At 33.7% G+C, this 22,938-nt stretch overlaps 1 protein-coding gene across 1 annotated transcript; it reads right to left on the reverse strand.

Annotated features, from left to right (window-relative positions):
* Positions 1–4,493: 4,493 nt before the first annotated feature.
* Positions 4,494–16,739, reverse strand: LOC143075166 (UPF0764 protein C16orf89 homolog). Its single transcript, XM_076250496.1, has 7 exons — positions 16,505–16,739; positions 11,676–11,997; positions 10,568–10,679; positions 8,232–8,385; positions 7,430–7,667; positions 5,463–5,509; positions 4,494–4,597 (listed from the first exon to the last, which is right to left on the reverse strand). The coding sequence occupies exons 1-7, from the start codon at positions 16,677–16,679 to the stop codon at positions 4,518–4,520; spliced, it is 1,128 nt and encodes a 375-aa protein (XP_076106611.1). The 5' UTR covers positions 16,680–16,739; the 3' UTR covers positions 4,494–4,517.
* Between the last annotated feature and the right edge of the window lie 6,199 nt (positions 16,740–22,938).

Consider the following 22,938-nt stretch of genomic DNA (forward strand, 5'->3'; position numbering starts at 1 on the left):
ACGAAATATTTGTGACACATTGATTCAATTAGTTTATGTGAAAGATTGTAACTGATTAAGTCATTAAAAACGATCCGATTCAATCTTTAATATGAAAAATCTATCAAATATGCAAAAAATCGTCACTTTTCAGATGGTTTTTGTCAAAATTGGAAGTGGCCGCATTCGTGTTCGTCTTCAACTTTTATATATGCTATGTATTATCATCAAATACAACTTACATTTCAATATTATGAATGAACACGAATGCGGCCACTTTCATTTAAGACGGAAACCGTCTAAAATTTCACTAAAATGCTAAAATTGTGAAGATTTCAGTAATTTAGCATGACTTAATGATAGTAGTACCTGATATATGTGCATTGTTTTGTCAAAAACAGCCCATATTTGTGTAGCAGAAGCATTCTGCTTTTCGATAAATAGTTAAAAGATTACATTTTCACAATTTTGTAAAACTGCTATATTTTGAGGCCAAAAAGGGTTCTTACTGAACCTACGCCTTTCAATTTATTAATTTTTTGTCGAGCCTGCGACTTTTGTCACAGAAAGCTCGACATAGGGATAGTGCTCCGGCGGCGACAGCTTTAGCTAACTTTTTAAAATCTTTATATTTTAGAAGGTGGAATACCTGGATGCTTCATATTTTGTATATATAGATGCCTCATGTTACGAAGTTTCCGTCAGTCACATGTCCAATGTCCTTGACCTCATTTTCATGGTTCAGTGACAACTTAAAAAAAAAGTTTTGTAATGTTAAATTCTCTCTTATTATAAGTAACAGGATAACTATATTTGGTATGTGCGTACCTTGCAAGGTCCTCATGCAGGTCAGACAGTTTTCACTTGAACTCGACATCATTTCGTGGATCAGTAAACTAGGTTAAGTTTTGGTGGTCAAGTCTATATCTCAGATACTATAAGCAATCCGTCTAGTATGTTCGGTGTATGTGAGGTTTACATGTCCAACTGGCAGGTGTCATCTGACCTTGATCTCATGTTCATGGTTCAGTGGTTATAGTTAAGTTTTTGTGTTTAGGTCTGTTTTTCTTATACTATATGCAATAGGTCAATTATATTTGGTGTATGGAGATATTTTACTATCTATATGTCAGTCACGCAGGTTTTATTTGACCCTGACCTCATTTTCACGGTTCATTGCTCAGTGTTAAGTTTATTATTTTGGTCTGTTTTTCTTAAACTGCTAGTATAAGCAATAGTTCACTATATTTGTTGTATGGAAGATTTGTTAGCAGTACATGCCTGCCTGGCATGGTTCATCTGACCTTGACCTCATTTCATGGTTCATTGGTCAATGTTTAGTTTTCTTGGTTAATGTTAAGTTAATGTTAGAGTTGTAATAACGCTTTATATTTAGGACTATCAACCTAATATCAACATAATATCAATGATTAGTAAAGAAGGCGAGACATTTCAGCGTGTGCACTCTTGTTGGTAAATGCAATAGACTGAGGACCTGGATGTCTTATTTTAAGAATTTCCGTCTGTCATTCTTCAAGTGTCGATGACTTTACCTTTAAAGACTGCTAAAATGAGATTCTATTTTTGTTTTTTCATGTGAGTTTCTCACTTATTTAGACTGATAGGATGAATATAGTTAGTTTATAAATGCGTTTCTTTGAAAAATCTGCCTGTACATAAGACACATTTTCCTTAACCTCTTAAATAAAGGAAACAGTAGTATATTGCTGTTCAAAACTCATAAATCCATGGACAAAAAACAAAATCGGGGAAACAAACTAAAACTGAGGGAAACGCATTTCATTGACCAGCGATTAACATGAAAGTGACGTGATTTTGTCCGTTTATCAATTGATACGACATTCAAGGTTTGGTATTTCCTATCATGATTGCCTTGATAGAGGATTGCTGCTCACAATGTAGTTACTGTAGATTCATTATTATTAGTTGGATACAAATTTTCGTGAATTTCATGGTAACCAGAGAACCACGAATCCCAATATTCAAAGAATTGCAAATTTTTTTCAGGAATTTTAGCGGACTATTGCCAAATAAAGGCAACAGCAGTATACCGCTGTTTGAAAGTCATAAATCGATTGAGAGAAAACAAATCCGGGTTACAAACTAAAACTGAGGTAAACACATCAACTATAAGAGGAAAATAACGAAACAATGTAACACTGAAGTGCTTAACCAAGACATTAAATATTCACGAAAATGCAAGTTTTCCTCAAAAAACGAAAACTGGTACTAAAGGATATAAATGAATCCACCGTATTAAACCAAGAGTTCCAATTGGTAAAGTTGGACGCAATCACGAGTTGGTTGAACGTGATGGATTATCCGTCTCACATATGATGATAGCAGATATCTTCCAAATGTCGTAAATACAAGAACTTTTCATTTCCCCTGAATGTGACCTACCGACTTAATACCATTTTTGTACTTACACGAGGAACATGAAGGGTATCAGAGGTGGGGCAGGATTTGCTTAACCTTCCGAGCTACCTGATATCAACCCCAGTTTCTGGTGGGGTTGGTGTTGCTTAGTCATTAGTTTTCTATGTTGTATTTTGTATGCTATTTTTTGTCTGTTGAACTTTTTCTTTTTAAGTCATAGTGTAGTATTTTATTTTCGACTTACGAGTTTGAATGTACCTTTGGTATTTTAAGCCTCTCTTTTCTATTTGACCTTGCTCTCATTTTCATGGTTCAATGATTTTGTTTATGTTTTGGTCTATTTAAACATACTATTCGGAATATGTCAACTTACTGTTTTTGGTGTATGTAATGATTTTAATGTGTAACCGACATTGACCTAATTTTGAATGTTCTTTTGCAAATGAAAAGGTTTGCATGGATTGGTCCTCATGCCATATACTATAGCCAATAGTTCTATATAAAAAAAGAAGATGTGGTATAATTGCCAACGAGACAACTATCCACAAGAACCAAATGACACAGAAATGAACAAGTATAGGTCACCGTAGGGCCTTCAACAATGAGCAAAGGTCATACCGCATAGTCCGTTATAAAAGGCCCCGAAATGACAAATGTAAACAATTCAAACGAGAAAACTAACGGGCTAATATATGTACAAAAATGAACGAAAAACAAATATGTAATTTGATGTACAGGAAAGATTGCAAGGTGTATATACACGTTTGTTGGTCAGGGTTCTCCTGAATTGAACATGATTTTCAATATTAGTTTTCCTAGTTAAGTCTGTTCATCAGATATAATAAGCACTTTATTTGGTGCATGGAATGAATTTGAGGGGTAAAATCAGTCTGTCATGATTTCGAGGTGTAAATATCAGACTGATAGGGTTATCTGACATTGACCTATTTGTCTTTTATCTTTGAAAATGTTATGTCGTGCACAACTTTTTGGAATTTTGGATCCTCAATGCTCTTCAACTTTGTATTTATTTGTCTTTTTAACTATTTTGATCTGAGCGTCACTGATGAGTCTTATGTAGACGAAACGCGCGTCTGGCGTATAAAATTATAATCCTGGTACTTTTGATAACTATTATAACACATTTTAACACGAGAAGACTCATTCAAGCGTTAGTTTAAGCAGTATTTTGACACAAAGAAACCATTTGGAATGTATGGTATACTTATTATATATCAATCTTTAAAAAACGACAATGTGTCAAAACACAAAAAAAATATGTTTTGGTCCAAAATAACCTATCCCAAGATTTGATTGTTGTCTAGAAATGTTTTACTAGGGTACAACATTTTACATTTCTAAATTAAAAAGAAAATAACTCATTGACGTTTTGTTTATGACTTGGCCTTTATAAATTATTTTTTGTCCTTCGACACAGTTTACAGGTATTGAAAATCGTCAATTTGTATACCAACTTCACCTGCCTGTGGGATATACATTTCCGAACTGATTCAGAATATTTAGGAGCTTTTATAAAAAATCACCAGTGTCTGATCAGAATGTTGCTGAACCAGGGGTATCAGGGGTATGTCAATGAATGTCTAATCCTATTTTATAAGACCTTGTTCCGTTTCAACTTTACAAATTATACCCAATGGTTTTGAAGTATAGATTATAGGTTCTTACGGTTGTTTTTATTTGTCTTTGTATATTTTAAAAATGTACTCTGCAGTTCTTTTATATATTCGTTTGACATGACTCGGTATAAAGTTTTCGCCATTGTGTTATTGTGCTACGATCATATTTGGATTCTTGTATTTTATATTCGCATAAAAACTTTGTCTATAGAGAGTTTATAAGCCTTTTTTCATTGTTTCAATAGTTTATCATGTTTATCCCGGTCTTTATTTTCATAGTGAGTAATACTATAATCCAATGTTGATTGCTGCACTACAATTTTGACATTTTTTCCCTCTCATAATTTTTTTATTTGATGAGGGATTTTTCCGTTCAGACTTTTCCTTGGAGGTCGGCATGTTTATTTTTTTATACCACACATACATTTATACAAGATGCGTGATATAAATCTCAGTATCAAATTGCATGATGTGTCATCAGTTATCATATAATTTATTGAATTATAACTGCAGCACTAAATAGCGTACATAACTGCCGAATGTTCCAAAAGCCAATCCTGAGGCATGGGCCATGCAGTCATCTGAAAATACAAACATTTGTATTTAAAGTCGAAGCAATAGTGCATTATAAAAATAAGGGGGACATTATTAGTTTCATCCTAATCTTGAATTATATCAAATGCTAGAAATTTACCTTTGATGTCACTTATGTGGCGTTGATCCAGTCGTGTGACAGACAGTTCGTGGTTATGTTGTGCTGTTCTTGTGTGCTGCACTAGGTTGTTTTACAGGTTCGTTTTCATTCTGTAGTTAGCAATTCAAAATGTACAACTGTATTGTTTTTTGTGTATTTCTCTGTCCTGAATGTTCTTGCATTTATTAGTACTGTATTCCTGTCGTATAATGTTGTCAATGTAGTGTTATATAAAGTTAACAATACCATAAAAGCGCGAGGTTTAGCTAGCCACAAAACCAGGTTCAACTTACGATTTTTTTAAAATGTCCTGTACCAAGTCAGGAAATTTCAGTGCTATCTCATAGTTCGTTTCTGTGTGTGTTGCATTGCCGTTTGTTTCTGTTGCATTTCAATGTATCTGTTGTTTTGTAGTTTGCTTCTTATACTTGTTTTAGTTGATATGTTTCCCTCGGTTTTAGTTTGTAACCGGATTTGTTTTCTCTCAATTGATTTATGACTTTTGAACAGCGTTATACTACTGTTGCCTTTATTTTTTTCATTACTAAATATGCTCAACTACCCTTCCGAATAGTAGCAATAACAGGTTTTATCAAGTTTAGAATTTATTTTTGACAAACTTTCAATTTTCAAAAAGTATTATAAATAGAAAACTACAGTCAATGATTAAAAAGGGGAATGGTTACAGAACACTGGTGGTTGATGATTAGATATTATCATACATAAATATACGGGGAGACATGAATAGTTACCTTTCATTGCCTTTTCTCTCAGAAGTTTCCTCATTGTTTTAGAACCACTGAAAGTATACAAGATGAATATAACATGTAAAATCTATGATAAAAGGGATGATTTTTCATTTCCTATCGTTAATTATCCGTTTTTAGATGGTGACGTTCCCTTGTCACCATCTTACGGTGTTTATATATCTCAACTTGTACGATTCGCTCGTGTATGTAACAATGTTTTAGATTTTAACGAGAGAAATTTATGTATTACTGAAAAATTATTACACCAGGGTTTTCGATATCACAAACTAGTCAAAACATTTACTAAATTTTATCATCGGTATAAAGACATTATTCGTAAATATAGCTCAACATGCAGACTTTTAATATACGTTCAGGTATTTCACATCCACTTTTTTATGGTAATATTCTTTATAAAGCACAAAGGTGTCAGTATTCACCTCAGAAACTTACAAAACTTTTGAATAGACTTATTAAGAAGGGATATAATTACGATACTGTTGTCAAGTCATTAAAGATTGCATATTTTGGCGTTAATATTGAGTCACTGATAAGGTCTTTGCATCGGAACTAAACACATTTATTCTAAAAACAGTTGTTGGCATGACACGGGTTATGTTCTTCTCATATATGTTATGATGGTATGATACTAAACCCCTAACGGGAAGGATTGTGCCTGATGTTCATATGATGAAATCATAATCTTTCAGTCAGTTTAGTTGAAGTCTGGAGCTGGCATGTCAGTTAACTGCTAGTAGTCTGTTGTTATTTATGTATTATTGTCATTTTGTTTATTTTCTTTGGTTACATCTTCTGACATCAGACTTGGATTTCTCTTGAACTGAATTTTAATGTGCGTATTGTTATGCGTTTACTTTACTACATTGGTTAGAGGTATAGGGGGAGGGTTGAGATCTCACAAACATGTTTAACCCCGCCGCATTTTTGCGCCTGTCCCAAGTCAGGAGCCTCTGGCCTTTGTTAGTCTTGTATTATTTTAATTTTAGTTTCTTGTGTACAATTTGGAAATTAGTATGGCGTTCATTATCACTGGACTAGTATATATTTGTTTAGGGGCCAGCTGAAGGACGCCCCCGGGTGCGGGAATTTCTCGCTACATTGAAGACCTGTTGGTGACCCTCTACTGTTGTTTTTTATTTGGGCGGGTTGTTGTCTCTTTGACACATTCCCCATTTCCATTCTCAATTTTATTTAGCTACTAGTAGTTTCTTCATAAAAAGTATGCTTCACACGCTTCAATAATTAGCTATTCTTGTTATAAGAAAACTTGAACAGAGACACATACTTTTTTTCAAGTAGTATGTATACTTTCAAATAGATATATTGACATCTTGCAGTACGTGGTACAATTGTATTATTTACCTTTTGTTTTAATCTAATGGTTGGGGCAGTGGTTTTTGTCTATTTATTGCTATTATCAGATAAGTTCTGTCTACTTTAAATTCATTATCAACTTGTCATGACTTCCATGTGATCATAATGTGGTTGTTTTAATGTCTTTATTAAAGGCTTACACTTTTCTCCCTATACTACAAATACAGTTCAGAATAAGTTTTAGTGTTTACAATTTTTGTGTTCTATTGTTATATGAAAAAATCTCCATGTTGAGTTTGACAATTTTCAAATTCGATATCCCAGAGTTATTAGTTTATAATAAGTTTGAATCGTGACTTGTGATAACACCAGTTTGTCATAACATGAATCTTAAGAGATTTTAACACATTTAATTGCTTCATTAAAAGATAGTTCCTTTTCATTATGACAGTTTTGTCTGGCATTGCCATGATTGTTTTGTTTACATGAACTTTTTAGTTCAAGTTCCTAGCTTTTCGTAAAGTGAAACACAGTATTACGTGAATGTTTTTTTTTGTTCAAGTATGATATTGAACATTGGAAGCGATACACATTTTGGTAATTTAACAAGAATTATTAAGTCCAGGAATCCATACCTTAATTTCTTCAATTCCTCTTCAAACTTATTTTCAATTGATTTGCCCACGTCTCCAGCAAGCTGGTGAGCTTTAGGATTAGTAAGCAGCGAGTTTACTAGTTTTTGGCTGTCGATTTCAAGTAGCTGTGTCCATGATGATTTCATACAACCATCTTTTTTGTCTGGCCATGTCAAGGTCATTTTTATCCAATCAGATCTAAAGAAGTCTTCAAATCCCAAGGAACCACACAATACACCTGAATGAACAGAATTTTTGTATTTTATTTATCATTATAATGAAACACCAGTTATCTCATAGGGAGCTTAAATAAACTTTTATATTTCTGTGTAAAACGTCTGTGTATTCAATCTCGTTGTGTTTAAGGGATCAAAATGTGGAAACTTTTCCTATGGCAATACAGAAACTCATCATAGATACCATGATTGTAATTTTGAACGCCAGATGCTCGTTTTGTCTACAAAAGACTGCATTATACCTGTAACGGGAATGATGCCACACATATTCTGTGATGTTAAATAACATTGGACATAGTTTCATCGTCTCTGAAACAGCTTTGTTGGTTAATCAAACTTGGAGTAACTAGTACAGATAATTATGGGATTTAGAATATTTTACGTTCTCCGGAATATTATAGATAAAATAACTCTAGATGTATAATATACAATTTAGTACTATAATTTCAATTTGTGCACTCTTTTGGTTTTGAAAGCAAAGTTTTTAAAAATTGCTTCATACAATCAAGTGTAAAGTTCTTTCAAAATCTATGATAAAGCTTATGATAAGCTTAATGATGACTCACTTTGTTCTAGGAACAAATCTCTATGAGATGATTTCACCTTCCCATTGACTACTAAGTTATCGGCTTCTTTGTATATTTTCTGGCAGAATCCTTGTTGTATTTCACGTAATTTATGTCCATTGATGAATTTTTCTACCTGTTCAGTACAACCTACCTACAAACAAGCAAATGATACATGACAGGTTCTTTAAACTCATCCCAAACAAGCAAACACTATTTATTCGAACGTCTATCCCTGAACGTTTTCCTAATTTGCCTAGAACTTCTGAATAGTAATAACAAAGATTTTATTCGCCTGTTTATTACTTAATTTCGCCTGATCGGGCTTTAGTTAACATTTACGTCATCAACAACAATCTATTAACTATAATGTTAAAACGTATTCCCTAACTTCCTAGCGCACAAAACCCACAAAAATGTTTACTGCACTGCTGGAAATACCATCATCAGATACACGCAAATATTAAAAAAGCAATAAAATAAAACAACAGAAATCATGAAACCCATTCAGTGGCGTAGCCAGGGTTAAAATGATGTGGATGCGAGAAAAAAAAATAGGACCTTTTATGCACTTTTTTTCTGACGTTTTTCCTGTATACATGTGTACTCCCCCTACAATCCGACAATGGCTAGATTTTTGTTTAATTTCAAAATACCCATCAATATAATAGTTTATAACAGAATTTTGTTGTGATCTCGTAACTACCATCATTAGATACAGTAATATGTGATGTTAAAGTTTCACATCCAATTGAAATGTGAAATCTCAAAATGGACCCATTACAAAGGCCCTTTTGTATATGGAACTTCGAAATATAGGCTCTGAAGTTATACCCCACCCTTTCCCGGAATTTGAGCCTCCGCATGGGATTTTTTTATTACTTGTCTTAACGCGTTGCAGGGGACAGAAATGCCGGGCGTCCGTCATGTGTTGCCAGATTTTTGTGAAAGTTATATCATCAGCAATGTCTTTGAAACTCGCGAAAATAAGTCCTGATCAAATAATTTAACCAACTATGCCCCCTTTGAAATATAAATCATAATTGATATACCATTGCAATTGGCCTGAAGCTTTTATTTCTCTTTAGATATTAAATTTTAAAAAAAAGAAAGAAAAGACTTTTGAACTCTTTTTTTTTTTTTAAATAAAATTAATATTGAACCAAGTTTGAAACGGGTAATTATTAGCCCAGAAATGATCACACTCCATAATAAATACTAGTCGTATTTAATGTCACAGGAAACGATATCAGGAAATGATGTGTTCATTGTTAACTAGTAACGTTGCTATGTCATCGCTCCGCTTGGTTCAATCTCAGATCAAACATGTCTGCAGGTCTACGTATTATCATCCTCTGCGCTTGTCGTTGCCGACGACGCGCTAAGACGTAGACTTTTTACGAAAAAGTTGACAGTACTTTTCTGCGATTTATCCATCTTGTTTACATAAACTTTAAATGATCTTAAAGGAAAAAAGACCACGTATACTGCTTTGGAAATGAATGGACGATGTTCACATATCCTCACCCTTACATTCAGACACAACATATGCAATTATATATTATTTTTTTTTTGTCAAAATGATGTGGATGCTTTAGCATCTGAGCAACTTTAGTTTCATAAAAGGGATCAACTACTCGCTAGAATCGATCTGAACTTTGACCTGCATTTCTATATGGTTAATTACTACTTGGTCAATTTGAAATTTGTATTACAGTCTGCGGGGGTGTTTGTGATCTAAGAGATTGGAACATCGGTCAACTACTGTTGTCCTCAACTTATCTGTTTTTAAAAAGATTTCCTTTCAGTAATACTGGTGTAGCAATATCTGTTCACCACATTCTAATAATCTACTAAAAAGAACTTTTTTATTAACACTCTTAGAATCAGGGTGATTTTGTAAGTTAAACGCTCGTCTGATTTTCAGCACCAAATATAGGACAGTTTATAAGCAGATAATACACTAGAAAATTCTGCGGGGGTGTTTGTGATCTAAGAGATTGGAACATCGGTCAACTACTGTTGTCCTCAACTTATCTGTTTTTAAAAAGATTTCCTTTCAGTAATACTGGTGTAGCAATATCTGTTCACCACATTCTAATAATCTACTAAAAAGAACTTTTTTATTAACACTCTGAGAATCAGGGTGATTTTGTAAGTTAAACGCTCGTCTGATTTTCAGCACCAAATATAGGACAGTTTATAAGCAGATAATACACTAGAAAATTTGAAAATGTAGTGACATTTGAAAAATGATTCCGTGCTATGCATGAATAAATTTCAAATATTAGCCAATATACATTCAAGATAATATGATAATATTATAATATACTTACATGTTCTATCACCATAAAGAATAACAGCTGATGTGTGATAGCATATTTAGATGTACCTTGTGACGTCATCATATTATAACATGAATTGGTGATGTTACAACGGGTTGTTTTGCTGCAAAATGAAAATGAGCAATGTGTGAAGAAACACAAAAGCATTGCCCTCTAAAATATGAGTTCCTATTAGTAAAGGTTTGCAATAGGTAACACTCAAGAACTGTTTTGTCAAATTGTTACCCCACAAATTTACCAGATATAATACACAATATCCCAATGCCTCAAATTATGCTATTGTCGAGTATTCAAATTCTACATAAAATTTTGTTATGGTACAAGTGTGGACACAGATGAGTGTGGATAGTATGTTTGGATGTTTGACAGTGTCTTATGACAAAAGGGAGTTCCATGTTTTCCTATATGGTGTTATTAACTGTGTTGCACGATGACAACCAACCTGAGCGTTAGGAGTATTGTTTATTTAATATTTTTTATGGTACTAGCATATTTTTCGTAAATGTATTAGATCGCTTAATATGAAATACATCCTATGGATAGAAGCATTTTATTAACTTTGAAATGAATGAAGGTTTGGTAAGGAAAACGTGTGCCAAACGTTTAGAATGATGGGTATTCGTAGGCATCACACATCATAAAATCAATTGCGATTTAGCAGTATTTCCGACCGTGCTAGGACTGTTTAGCCATTCAAGGTCGTTAAAAGCTTCCATTTGTTTTGTTTAGCAGTTTATACGAATTTACATGTTGGTAACAGAATCTCAGTCCCAGCCAAACACATATTTAAGCAAGGTTTCATTTTGAGGACAAAAATTACTATACAGTCATCTATATGTCTCAGGAAGATATACCACGTAGATCATTGATTTAATTGACTTTCTTAATTAGTCTAAAAACAATTTTCAATCATCAAGTAGTGAGAGGTTTCTACGTGTTCAAGTCCCCGGCTGCTATAAAAGATTTTAAAGCAAGGACTTTAATGCTATTAAAATGGATAATATGAGTGTGTGGTCCTCTACATTTATTAACGTGTATACTAAGATAATACGGAAGAATGTTAAATTGTGAATGCAAGAAATATTAAATTTTGTCTTACAGGCCTGATTTTGGTTCTTCGAAAGTTCCCATAATTCTTGCATAACATGCGTCTCCTTCCTCCTCCACATAACTAGAGTTTGTTCCGGTTCGTATACTGGACAACACAGAAGAGTCAAATTTGGTTGATGTATATGGCAGAATATATGGTTTTGAAATTGTTTGCTCAAATCTTTTGTAATAATCAGGATCACTCTGCTCTATATATGGTAATGCTTTCTCGCATGTTTCATCGAGTTGTTTTGTTAAAGATTTCAAAAGTTTCAGATAATCTCCACAATTTTTCTTTTTGGAACATACATTTGCAGCCTCTATCAATTGACCTGTAAAACAGAAAAAAGAAGACATCAAGAGTACAATTTTAAAGCAATTTTGCTCAAATTTAATTAAATTAATTTAATTAGTCGACGAAAAGCCGATTGTAGTATCGAGAATGGGTAGAAGGATTACAAAAACGATGATCGGTCCTAAAACCTGTAAAACATTTCACAAGAACTACATGTATTAACCAGGCTGTGCCAAAATATGGAATATTGTATTAACTTGAAGCTGGATAAACTTCACCAGGACATTCAAAACTTAACTTTTGAAAGTCAGGAATATATAAATACGCTGAAATATTATGATCTATATGAACAAACGGAAAATACAAAATAGCCAAATTCAGCAAACCTTGTAGGGTTAACTTTGCCTGAGGGATCTGAACCTTGATTTCGTAACAATTTTGGATATTATAAACGGAATCTTTTAAAAGAGGGACGAAAAATGCCAGAGGGACATTCAAACTCATAAATCGAAAATAAACTGACAACGCCATCATGATGGCTAAAAATGAAAGGACAAACAGACAAACAATAGTACAAATGACACAACATAGAAAACTAAAGAATAAACAACACGAACCCCACCAAAAACTAGGGGTGATCTCAGGTGCTCCGGAATGGTAAACAGATCCTGCTCCACATGCGGCACCCGTCGTGTTGCTTATGAGATATAAAATCCGGTAAATAGCCTAATTCGGTAGGTCACATTTATGGAAGGGAAGGGGATTGTAGTTACGACGTAAGGAACATATCCGATATCATTTGTGAAACGGTTATTCCATAACGGTCAACCAACTAGTGATGGCGTCCGTAAAATTTACGAAGAGATGATTTCAACTTCACCATTTGGAGCTCTTGATTTAATAGCTTCCTTGTGAGCAACAACCCTCTATCAAGAAAATCATGATAGGAAATGCAAGCACGGGAATATCGTATCAATTGGGAGATATATACACCGTATGCAGGTGCTGCTGGAATGTTGCTACTTAGAAATGGAAAGTTCACAATTGGAAAGCTGAAATCATATCTTTTGTCGTAAAGTTTTGTTTTCAATCGACCCTCATTGTCAATTTCTAGATGTAAGTCAAGATATGAGGCCGACTTAACTGTATCTGTTGTATCCTTTATCTCTAGTTCAATGGGATAGATGCATTCGACATAGTCACCAAATTTTGAATTATTTAGTGAAAGAACATCATCTATATAGCGAAAAGTAGAGTTAAAGGATATTGCTAACTTCTTATCTTTCTTCCTAAGAAGTTCCTGTATGAAGTCAGCCTCATAATAATAAAGAAACAAGTCGGCAAGAAGAGGGGCACAATTCGTTCCCAATTGGAATCCCGATAGTCTGTTGAAAAACACGTCCTCCGAACGTAACAAATGTGTTGTCAATCAAGAATTCAAGCATCTTGATAATGTCAGTTTCAGAGAATTTTTTGTTTGAATCAGAGTGATCCTTTACAAAGTAGAATTTATCCCTTCCCAAGACAAAATACTTGTATCTTCGTTGGCCATTCTTTTTTATGAAACAAAGCAATACCAACTCTTTCAATTTGTCTTTTAGTTTGGAATGTGGAATACTTGTAAAGTGTTTTTCAAACATTATCATGATTATGCCAAAACCGTTGCACTTAGTACTGCAGTAGCATCAGTGAACAGTACCCGTCATTTCAATATATTCATTATCTAAGATATGAAACAAAGCTTAATCTTACAGTCCGGTTCTGGATGATAACAAATTGAGATATTCAAGGCGAAAGTGCCAAAATGAAACATCCAAATAACATATTAACTTCCCCAATCAAATTTATTTTTGTAACTTAAAACGCTAACAGGAATGTGTGCGTTTATGAAGTTCCATACTATATATTAATCATATTTAATTAAACAAAAGATCTAGTCAAAGTATGTTTCAATTGAATGATCACATTATTTCTATACAAATGTAACTACATAGGATCAGGACATAAAACAGCACTTCAGTGATTTACTGATACAATGCTTTAATTAACAATTATTATTATTATAGCGACAAATTATTGAAATAAACATCATGCAATACAATATCTTTCGGTGTTTTTTTTTATATCTTTATACCTAATACACATTTAAATCTTCGGCTAAACTCTAATTGGAGAAATTTGTATTGAAACAAGTGCTTAAGATTAACACATCAAATTTAACCATCACTTTCTATCTCTACTATTTTATGACGAATGTCGCAGAACCATACAGCATCTGAAATGGGTGCTGCTTCATATTTTAGAATTTCATATACATCGATTGTCCACATATTTTCGTAATATATATACAGATTTATATTAAAGAAATAATATTGCATCTTATTTATATATCGCCTGACATATATATCTTTGTCCTTAACATTATTTTCATAGTTGTAATCGATACATGTCATATGTGGTCAACTGAGTAATTAGAAATCATCTTGACCTTAATGTGTGTGGCTCTGTGATCAACTTTGTGTTCGTGGTGTTTGTTTCTCAAGTACTATGAATAATTGATCAATTGTATTCGGTGTAAAAAGTAAATTCACAAAATAACTTAACTCCGAGGAAAATTCAAAACGAAAAGTCCCTAATCAAATGGCAAAATCAAAAGCTCAAACACATCAAACGAATGAACAACAATTGGCATATTCCTGACTCGGTCAAGGCATTTTCTTATGTAGAAAATGTTGGATTAAACCTGGTTTTATAGCTAGCTAAGCCTCTCACGTAGGCCTTATAGGTATAAATGTCAAAAATAGGGGTACAAAGGTCAACATTGTGTTATTATCTTAATCATAACAAAACTTATAAAGAATTATTGTAATATGTTTATGACTGTCCAAATGTTTCATCTCATCCTTGACCATGTTGACCTCATTTTCATAGATAATTAATAATGTTTAAATTGCATTATCCACTCATTCTCAATCTTATTTTAAATACAATTCATTTATTCGACGTGCTTTGTCAATAAATAGATACACGAAGAAAAAAAAGTGAATAGTACTTTGAAGGCCTTTTTCTATATCAATTAGATTTGAGAAGAAAGGTCACTTTTAAAACTTTCATGTCTCAATACATATTTAACAGCTGCAGCGAACATGTACATGTATAACAGAGTTTATACTGATGTTTACAGTCTCGATTTAAAATGTGCTTGTTTATATTAAGATCACACAGTTTTGAAATTCAATATTTAAGTAACTGATATCTGTTAAAAAATATATCTCATTTCTGCATTGATGAGCACAGTATTTTGGCATTGTGTTTCAATAAAATCAATAAATTAACATCTGGTTCTAAAAAAACCGTTTAGTACTTAAACAAGAATTGAAAGTAGATAGGTTAAAATATAACATTATTACACGGGTTAATCAGTTTAATATTTACTTAAAAACTGATAAAAACGTAAAGCTACATACAAATGTCATGAATAACGTACATCAAATAGACTTTGCATGTCTTCGAGGATTAATTCTGGTTTTTGTTACAGGGCTTACTCTAAAACTGAAACTTTAATTCTGTAATGACATTCATCAGCATTAGCTTACAACTAATTCTCTTCCTATCTTAATCGTATCTGTCGGCAATTTCTGTTATACTATAGACAAAATATGCATTTTAATGATTTACCAAAACTTCTTAAATCACTAGATACCATCATGACCACAATAAATGATAATTACAACTTTCTATATACATGTATTTTGCACTTGCATACCACGATTATAAATGGTCATTTGAATAGTTTAACTGCAATGTTCTATTTCTTTCATTTACACAAAAACAGTCTTGCAGCTTGAATAGAAAGCAAGCAAATCTACATAGAATCTCAAATTTAAGATATAATATTCCATTTTGCAATGAAATAGCCTGTGGCATATCAAAAATGTAGAAGATTATAAAAAGGACCAACATACCCCTTACATATGTGTTTAAATTGCTTGTTAAACACCTGAAATACTAATTTCTACTTGAATTTCTAAATTGTCTACGTACTATATAACCCTTTGAATGCATACATTGGTAATTTATAAGACGTTCCTTGTATTTTAAATGTATCCTCTTTTGCAATAAACTTGATATACAAAACGTAAAATACCATATCAAACTGGGATTTCTTCTCAATTTTCTACGTACTATATAACCCTTGAATGTATACATTGGTAATTGATAAGACCTTTCCTTTTATTTTAAATTCACCCTCTTTTGCAATTGACTTTATAATATGAATAACAATAGGGGGTATACTAACTCATTGGCGTAATATTAAGGCATACGTTTACCTAGATTGGCTTATTAATACAATAACGGATAAATATTGATATAAAGACCGTTCGTTTTAATTTAATTCTCCCTCTTATGCAACTGATTTTATAATTTCAGAATATGAATAAAAATATGGGGTAAACTAACTCATTGACGTTGTATTATAATGCAATACAATTCACTTAGATTTGCTTATTTAAACAATAACTACGATAAATATTGACACTCACCCTGTCCGATTCTTAGTCCAAATAATCCGTCCACATTGATGCTACTATAGTCTGAACTAAAAAATGTCAAAGCCCGGTCTACCGTAGACAATGTCTCCTTCAATAGGTCTGTGGTTGGTAAAGATACAACAAGCGCGGGTAGAATGGTCACCACAAGGAAATAAAACACCGCCATCGGGTTTATTTTCGTTTCGTGAGATTACAACAGGTGAACGTATCAGCTCTCGGATTTCGTTATCTATTGGAACTCCGATAGCATTAGGTTATATAAGTATACCAATGATTAATATGATTTGATGATGCCCACTATTTTTACAAACTAATTAGTTATTTTAAAATATTAATCAAAACCGCGTAATCGCTTTTTTTAGTACTTTTAGTTATCTCTCGTTTTCCCAAACTGAAAATATTTACGTCGTGAAGATAGCAGAGTTTAATTAAACAATCCTACACAAGTATTTGGTTACGTTTACATGGTCTTATATTTGGACTTTCCGCCTGTTTAGAAAGTCTAATTAGAAAAAAATCACGAAGACATTTTTCTGGAGTAGAACTCTAAATACATTTACGAATGGAAATGTTGAGGAGACAACAGAAAGACGTGAAGTATGGGTATTTAATAGGAATGATCCATCGCACTTATTGGACATGTGTTTGAACTACTCGTAGTTTAATACGAATTTAATTTACAAATGAAATAACACTGACAACCAGACGTCTGGGTTTCATAGAAAATGAAATAAAATAATTCTCAACATTTTTCGAAAATCATTAATCTTATTTTTCTTTGTTCTCTTTTAGCATTATTCCTGGCATTTAATAAAACTCCTCTTATTCAATAATAATTTATTATATTCACTATAAATGTATCATTATACAATTTAAATAGTGATATTTCAAATTTGTTTTTATAAATTGCTAAATTATTCAAGACTTTTATATTACATAAAGACACCAGACTTTTCATCTTATCATCTCTAAGTTTAAACGAAAAAGTAATCTAGTACACACAGAGACAAATAAAAAGTAAAATCACAAAAATTCTGAACTCCGATGAAAATTCAAAAAGGAAAGTTCCTTATCAAAAGGCAAAATCAAAAGCTCAAACACATCAAACGAATGGATGACAACTGTCATATTCCTGATTTGGTACAGGCATTTTCTTATGTAGAAAATTGTGGATTGAACCTGTTTTTTATGGCTAGCTAAACCTCTCACTTGTATGACAGTATACGTTTTTTCATGTAATTGGAATTATGTCTTAATCTTGTAACATCATCATTATTACACATTGAATAAATAATGAAACGGATTACCAATGTAATTATCATGACATAAAAAAGTGCATCTTTCTTCTTTTGAAATGTTATGCTATCGATTCGTTTCTATAGGAATTTTAATATTTGAGTATCTAAGTATAGTCAAACGTATGATTCGGACCTTCTTTGTTATTTTTTATTTCAATCAGTTATGTCTAAAAAAATATATGGTCTAATTTATATATGATTATTTGTAATTACGAATTTTAAATAAGTTTGCTAAATCGAATTTTCCTATATATATCCACAGGCACTTGTGTCAGAAAAAAAAATTCCTTGTACCTTAATATTAAAATTCTGAGACAAGTGCCTGTGTATATATCATGTATATTAACGTTCACTTGAAAAACCTTGTATATATTTTCATACTACCACTTTACCAGCGCCTTGTGCTGGTTTGGTCGTTTACCTAATTACAAACTGAGTGAATTACCCAAAACTAAGATCACACATATACCAGTACGCGTCGTCACGGTATATCCTAACTTTTACTGAAGAAAAGGTCGTAAATGAACATGCATCAACAACAACTACATCTGGACAGCGCAAGGTTTGCATTTTGTATATATAAGCTTCCCAAAGTACACATAAACGAATCTAATAGATTTCGTATCATATCTGTATCCAGTACATGTTCAACTTCATATCGTGTGGTTCTTCTGAAGTTTTGATTTGTGGTCTTTCAATCGCCCAGAAGCTGTTTAAATTATTAGGTTTAAAGTGATATCAATTATTTCTGAAGTGGAACATGTCTTTGGAAGCATTGGATACATTAAGGTAGCGGTACTGGCATGAAAATACGGATTTTTTTGTGTTATTAAATTTGCTGTTACAAAATGTTAAAAAATATTATAAATTAAGGAATGTATCTCCCTCATGCAAAGCTCTAATTCCTTTCACGGATTTGGCTATACTTTTTTTGGAACTTTTGGATTATAGCTCTACATCTTTTATATAAGCTTTGGATTTTACATTTTGGCCACGAGCATCACTGAAGAGACATTATTTGTCGAAATGCGCATCTGGTGCAGAAAAATTGGTACCGTTAATGTTATTAGTCTTCATTTACAGTCATGATTTCTCTTCTTTAAATTATATCATATAATAAAAAGTAAAATCACGAAAATACAGAACTCCGAGGAAAATTCAAAACGGAAAGTCCCTAGTCAAATGGCAAAATCAAATGATAAAACACATTAAACGAATGGACAACAACTGTGATATTCCTGACTTGGTACAGGCATTTTCAAATGTAGAAAATGATGGATTGAACCTTGTTTTATAGCGCTTAATTCCGCTCACTTGTATGACAGTCGTATTAAATTCCATTATATTTACAACAAACCGGACACAATAGGTAAAATTGTCAAAAAAAGGTGTACAACAGTCATCATGCACTGTGTCACAATCTCAATTAGAAAAAAACACACAAATATTTAACTAAAAAGCACAAAAGCATCTATCAAATTAAACAACCCCATTCACTGCTTATTTATATATATATATATATATAACTCGTCTAAACATCAACCCAACAATGTTAGATCTGTAAATTTGCTTTCGCAAATTTTTGGTTCTTCCCTCGCCGGGATTCGAACCCATGCTACTGTGATATCGTGACACCAAATCGCCTGCACTGCAGCCGTCCCGCTAGACCACACGACCACCTGGGCTCTCAAAAAAAGAGCTTTCGGTGGGCATGTGTTACCTTTCCACGTCAGTTTTAATCTAGCGGCGTACTACAGTACATGATATATAAGGCATGAAGATGTTATTGTTACAGATCAGCTAAATTATCTATAGTAAAGGATCCTACAAATTAATGTAAGATACAGTCACAGAAAATAATTATATTCATAAGTACGTCTGAGTCAGTGACAACCCTACAACAGATGTATCCATCGGATCGCCATCAATGATGGTGATACATGGCTGTGTACATAATGTATATACAACTCGTCTAAACATCAACCCAACAATGTTAGATCTGTAAATTTGCTTTCGCAAATTTTTGGTTCTTCCCTCGCCGGGATTCGATCCCATGCTACTGTGATATCGTGACACCAAATCGCCTGCACTGCAGCCGTCCCGCTAGACCACACGACCACCTGGGCTCTCAAAAAAAGAGCTTTCGGTGGGCATGTGTTACCTTTCCACGTCAGTTTTAATCTAGCGGCGTACTACAGTACATGATATATAAGGCATGAAGATGTTATTGTTACAGATCAGCTAAATTATCCATAGTAAAGGATCCTACAAATTAATGTAAGATACAGTCACAGAAAATAATTATATTCATAAGTACGTCTGAGTCAGTGACAACCCTACAACAGATGTATCCATCGGATCGCCATCAATGATGGTGATACATGGCTGTGTACATAATGTATATACAACTCGTCTAAACATCAACCCAACAATGTTAGATCTGTAAATTTGCTTTCGCAAATTTTTGGTTCTTCCCTCGCCGGGATTCGAACCCATGCTACTGTGATATCGTGACACCAAATCGCCTGCACTGCAGCCGTCCCGCTAGACCACACGACCACCTGGGCTCTCAAAAAAAGAGCTTTCGGTGGGCATGTGTTACCTTTCCACGTCAGTTTTAATCTAGCGGCGTACTACAGTACATGATATATAAGGCATGAAGATGTTATTGTTACAGATCAGCTAAATTATCTATAGTAAAGGATCCTACAAATTAATGTAAGATACAGTCACAGAAAATAATTATATTCATAAGTACGTCTGAGTCAGTGACAACCCTACAACAGATGTATCCATCGGATCGCCATCAATGATGGTGATACATGGCTGTGTACATAATGTATATACAACTCGTCTAAACATCAACCCAACAATGTTAGATCTGTAAATTTGCTTTCGCAAATTTTTGGTTCTTCCCTCGCCGGGATTCGAACCCATGCTACTGTGATATCGTGACACCAAATCGCCTGCACTGCAGCCGTCCCGCTAGACCACACGACCACCTGGGCTCTCAAAAAAAGAGCTTTCGGTGGGCATGTGTTACCTTTCCACGTCAGTTTTAATCTAGCGGCGTACTACAGTACATGATATATAAGGCATGAAGATGTTATTGTTACAGATCAGCTAAATTATCTATAGTAAAGGATCCTACAAATTAATGTAAGATACAGTCACAGAAAATAATTATATTCATAAGTACGTCTGAGTCAGTGACAACCCTACAACAGATGTATCCATCGGATCGCCATCAATGATGGTGATACATGGCTGTGTACATAATGTATATACAACTCGTCTAAACATCAACCCAACAATGTTAGATCTGTAAATTTGCTTTCGCAAATTTTTGGTTCTTCCCTCGCCGGGATTCGAACCCATGCTACTGTGATATCGTGACACCAAATCGCCTGCACTGCAGCCGTCCCGCTAGACCACACGACCACCTGGGCTCTCAAAAAAAGAGCTTTCGGTGGGCATGTGTTACCTTTCCACGTCAGTTTTAATCTAGCGGCGTACTACAGTACATGATATATAAGGCATGAAGATGTTATTGTTACAGATCAGCTAATTTATCTATAGTAAAGGATCCTACAAATTAATGTAAGATACAGTCACAGAAAATAATTATATTCATAAGTACGTCTGAGTCAGTGACAACCCTACAACAGATGTATCCATCGGATCGCCATCAATGATGGTGATACATGGCTGTGTACATAATGTATATACAACTCGTCTAAACATCAACCCAACAATGTTAGATCTGTAAATTTGCTTTCGCAAATTTTTGGTTCTTCCCTCGCCGGGATTCGAACCCATGCTACTGTGATATCGTGACACCAAATCGCCTGCACTGCAGCCGTCCCGCTAGACCACACGACCACCTGGGCTCTCAAAAAAAGAGCTTTCGGTGGGCATGTGTTACCTTTCCACGTCAGTTTTAATATATATATATAAGTCTGAAAATTACACCAAACAGTGTTCGAGTTAGATTTTATACTGACAAATTTTTGTCCGTCCCTCAGTGGGATTCGAACTCACACCTTTGATACACTACAGCACCAATCGCTTAGCCTCATGTCCAGCGCTCTAGACCACTCGACCACATCCGCTATATTCAAATATAACTTCAATAGTCGTAGTGTTACCTTGTCACGGAAGGTGAATCTAGAGATAGACATGAGACACGTGTTTTTTAAGCGTGTGTAGATGTTATATTATTATTTTCATACACAATGTATTTATATATATATAAGTGCCTATATATGTATCTTAAACCTGTTAAATCTAATTGCACAGAAGATTTCTCTTTTTTATAATAAAAAACTCCAATATAAAATGTATTTCGATAAAATTATGGCGAAACTATCGTTTACTGCATCGTTACATTTCTTTATTATTGATAACACTATCCTGATTTCCTTGAATGAAGCTATTAAACCAAGAGTTCCAAATGGTGAAGTTGAAATCATCTCGTCGTAAATTTTACGGACGCCATCACGAGTTGATTGACTGTTATGGAATATCCGTTTCACAGATGATAGCCGATATTTTCCTTGTGTCGTAACTAGAATCCCGTTCCCTTTGCACGAATGTGACGTACCGAATTATACTTATTAACGGGTTTGACATTGTACTAACATGAGCAACACGACGGGTGCCACATGTGTAGCAGAATCTGCTATCCTTTCGGAGCACCACACATCGCTGTTTTTGGTGGGGTTCGTGTTGCTTATAGTCGTTAATTTTGTATGTTGTGTGTTTGTGTACTATTTTTTGTCTCTTAGTATTTATCTTTGTTAGCCATGGCGTTGTCAGTTTATTTTTGATTTATGAGTTTGAACGTCCCTCAGGTATCTCTCATCCTTCTTTTACAAGAAAACAATCGTGTAACATGCAAAACAATGGTTAAAACAATTATGGTTCATAATATTGATGTTCGTTTGGTGGTAAGTATAACGCTAAGTAGTTGGTATTTCAATGTCATGAATGTGGACTATCAGTTCCCATCTTATCATTGCTTTATTGTTATGACTCACATTTTATGGGACAAGTTCAAATAAGCGACCGAACGAAACACTACTTTTGGTTGCTTTCCGGGGCATTGCCAATACTTTTTGACTTGAG

Source organism: Mytilus galloprovincialis, chromosome 5 (assembly GCF_965363235.1).
Source record: "Mytilus galloprovincialis chromosome 5, xbMytGall1.hap1.1, whole genome shotgun sequence".
Lineage (NCBI taxonomy): Eukaryota > Metazoa > Mollusca > Bivalvia > Mytilida > Mytilidae > Mytilus > Mytilus galloprovincialis.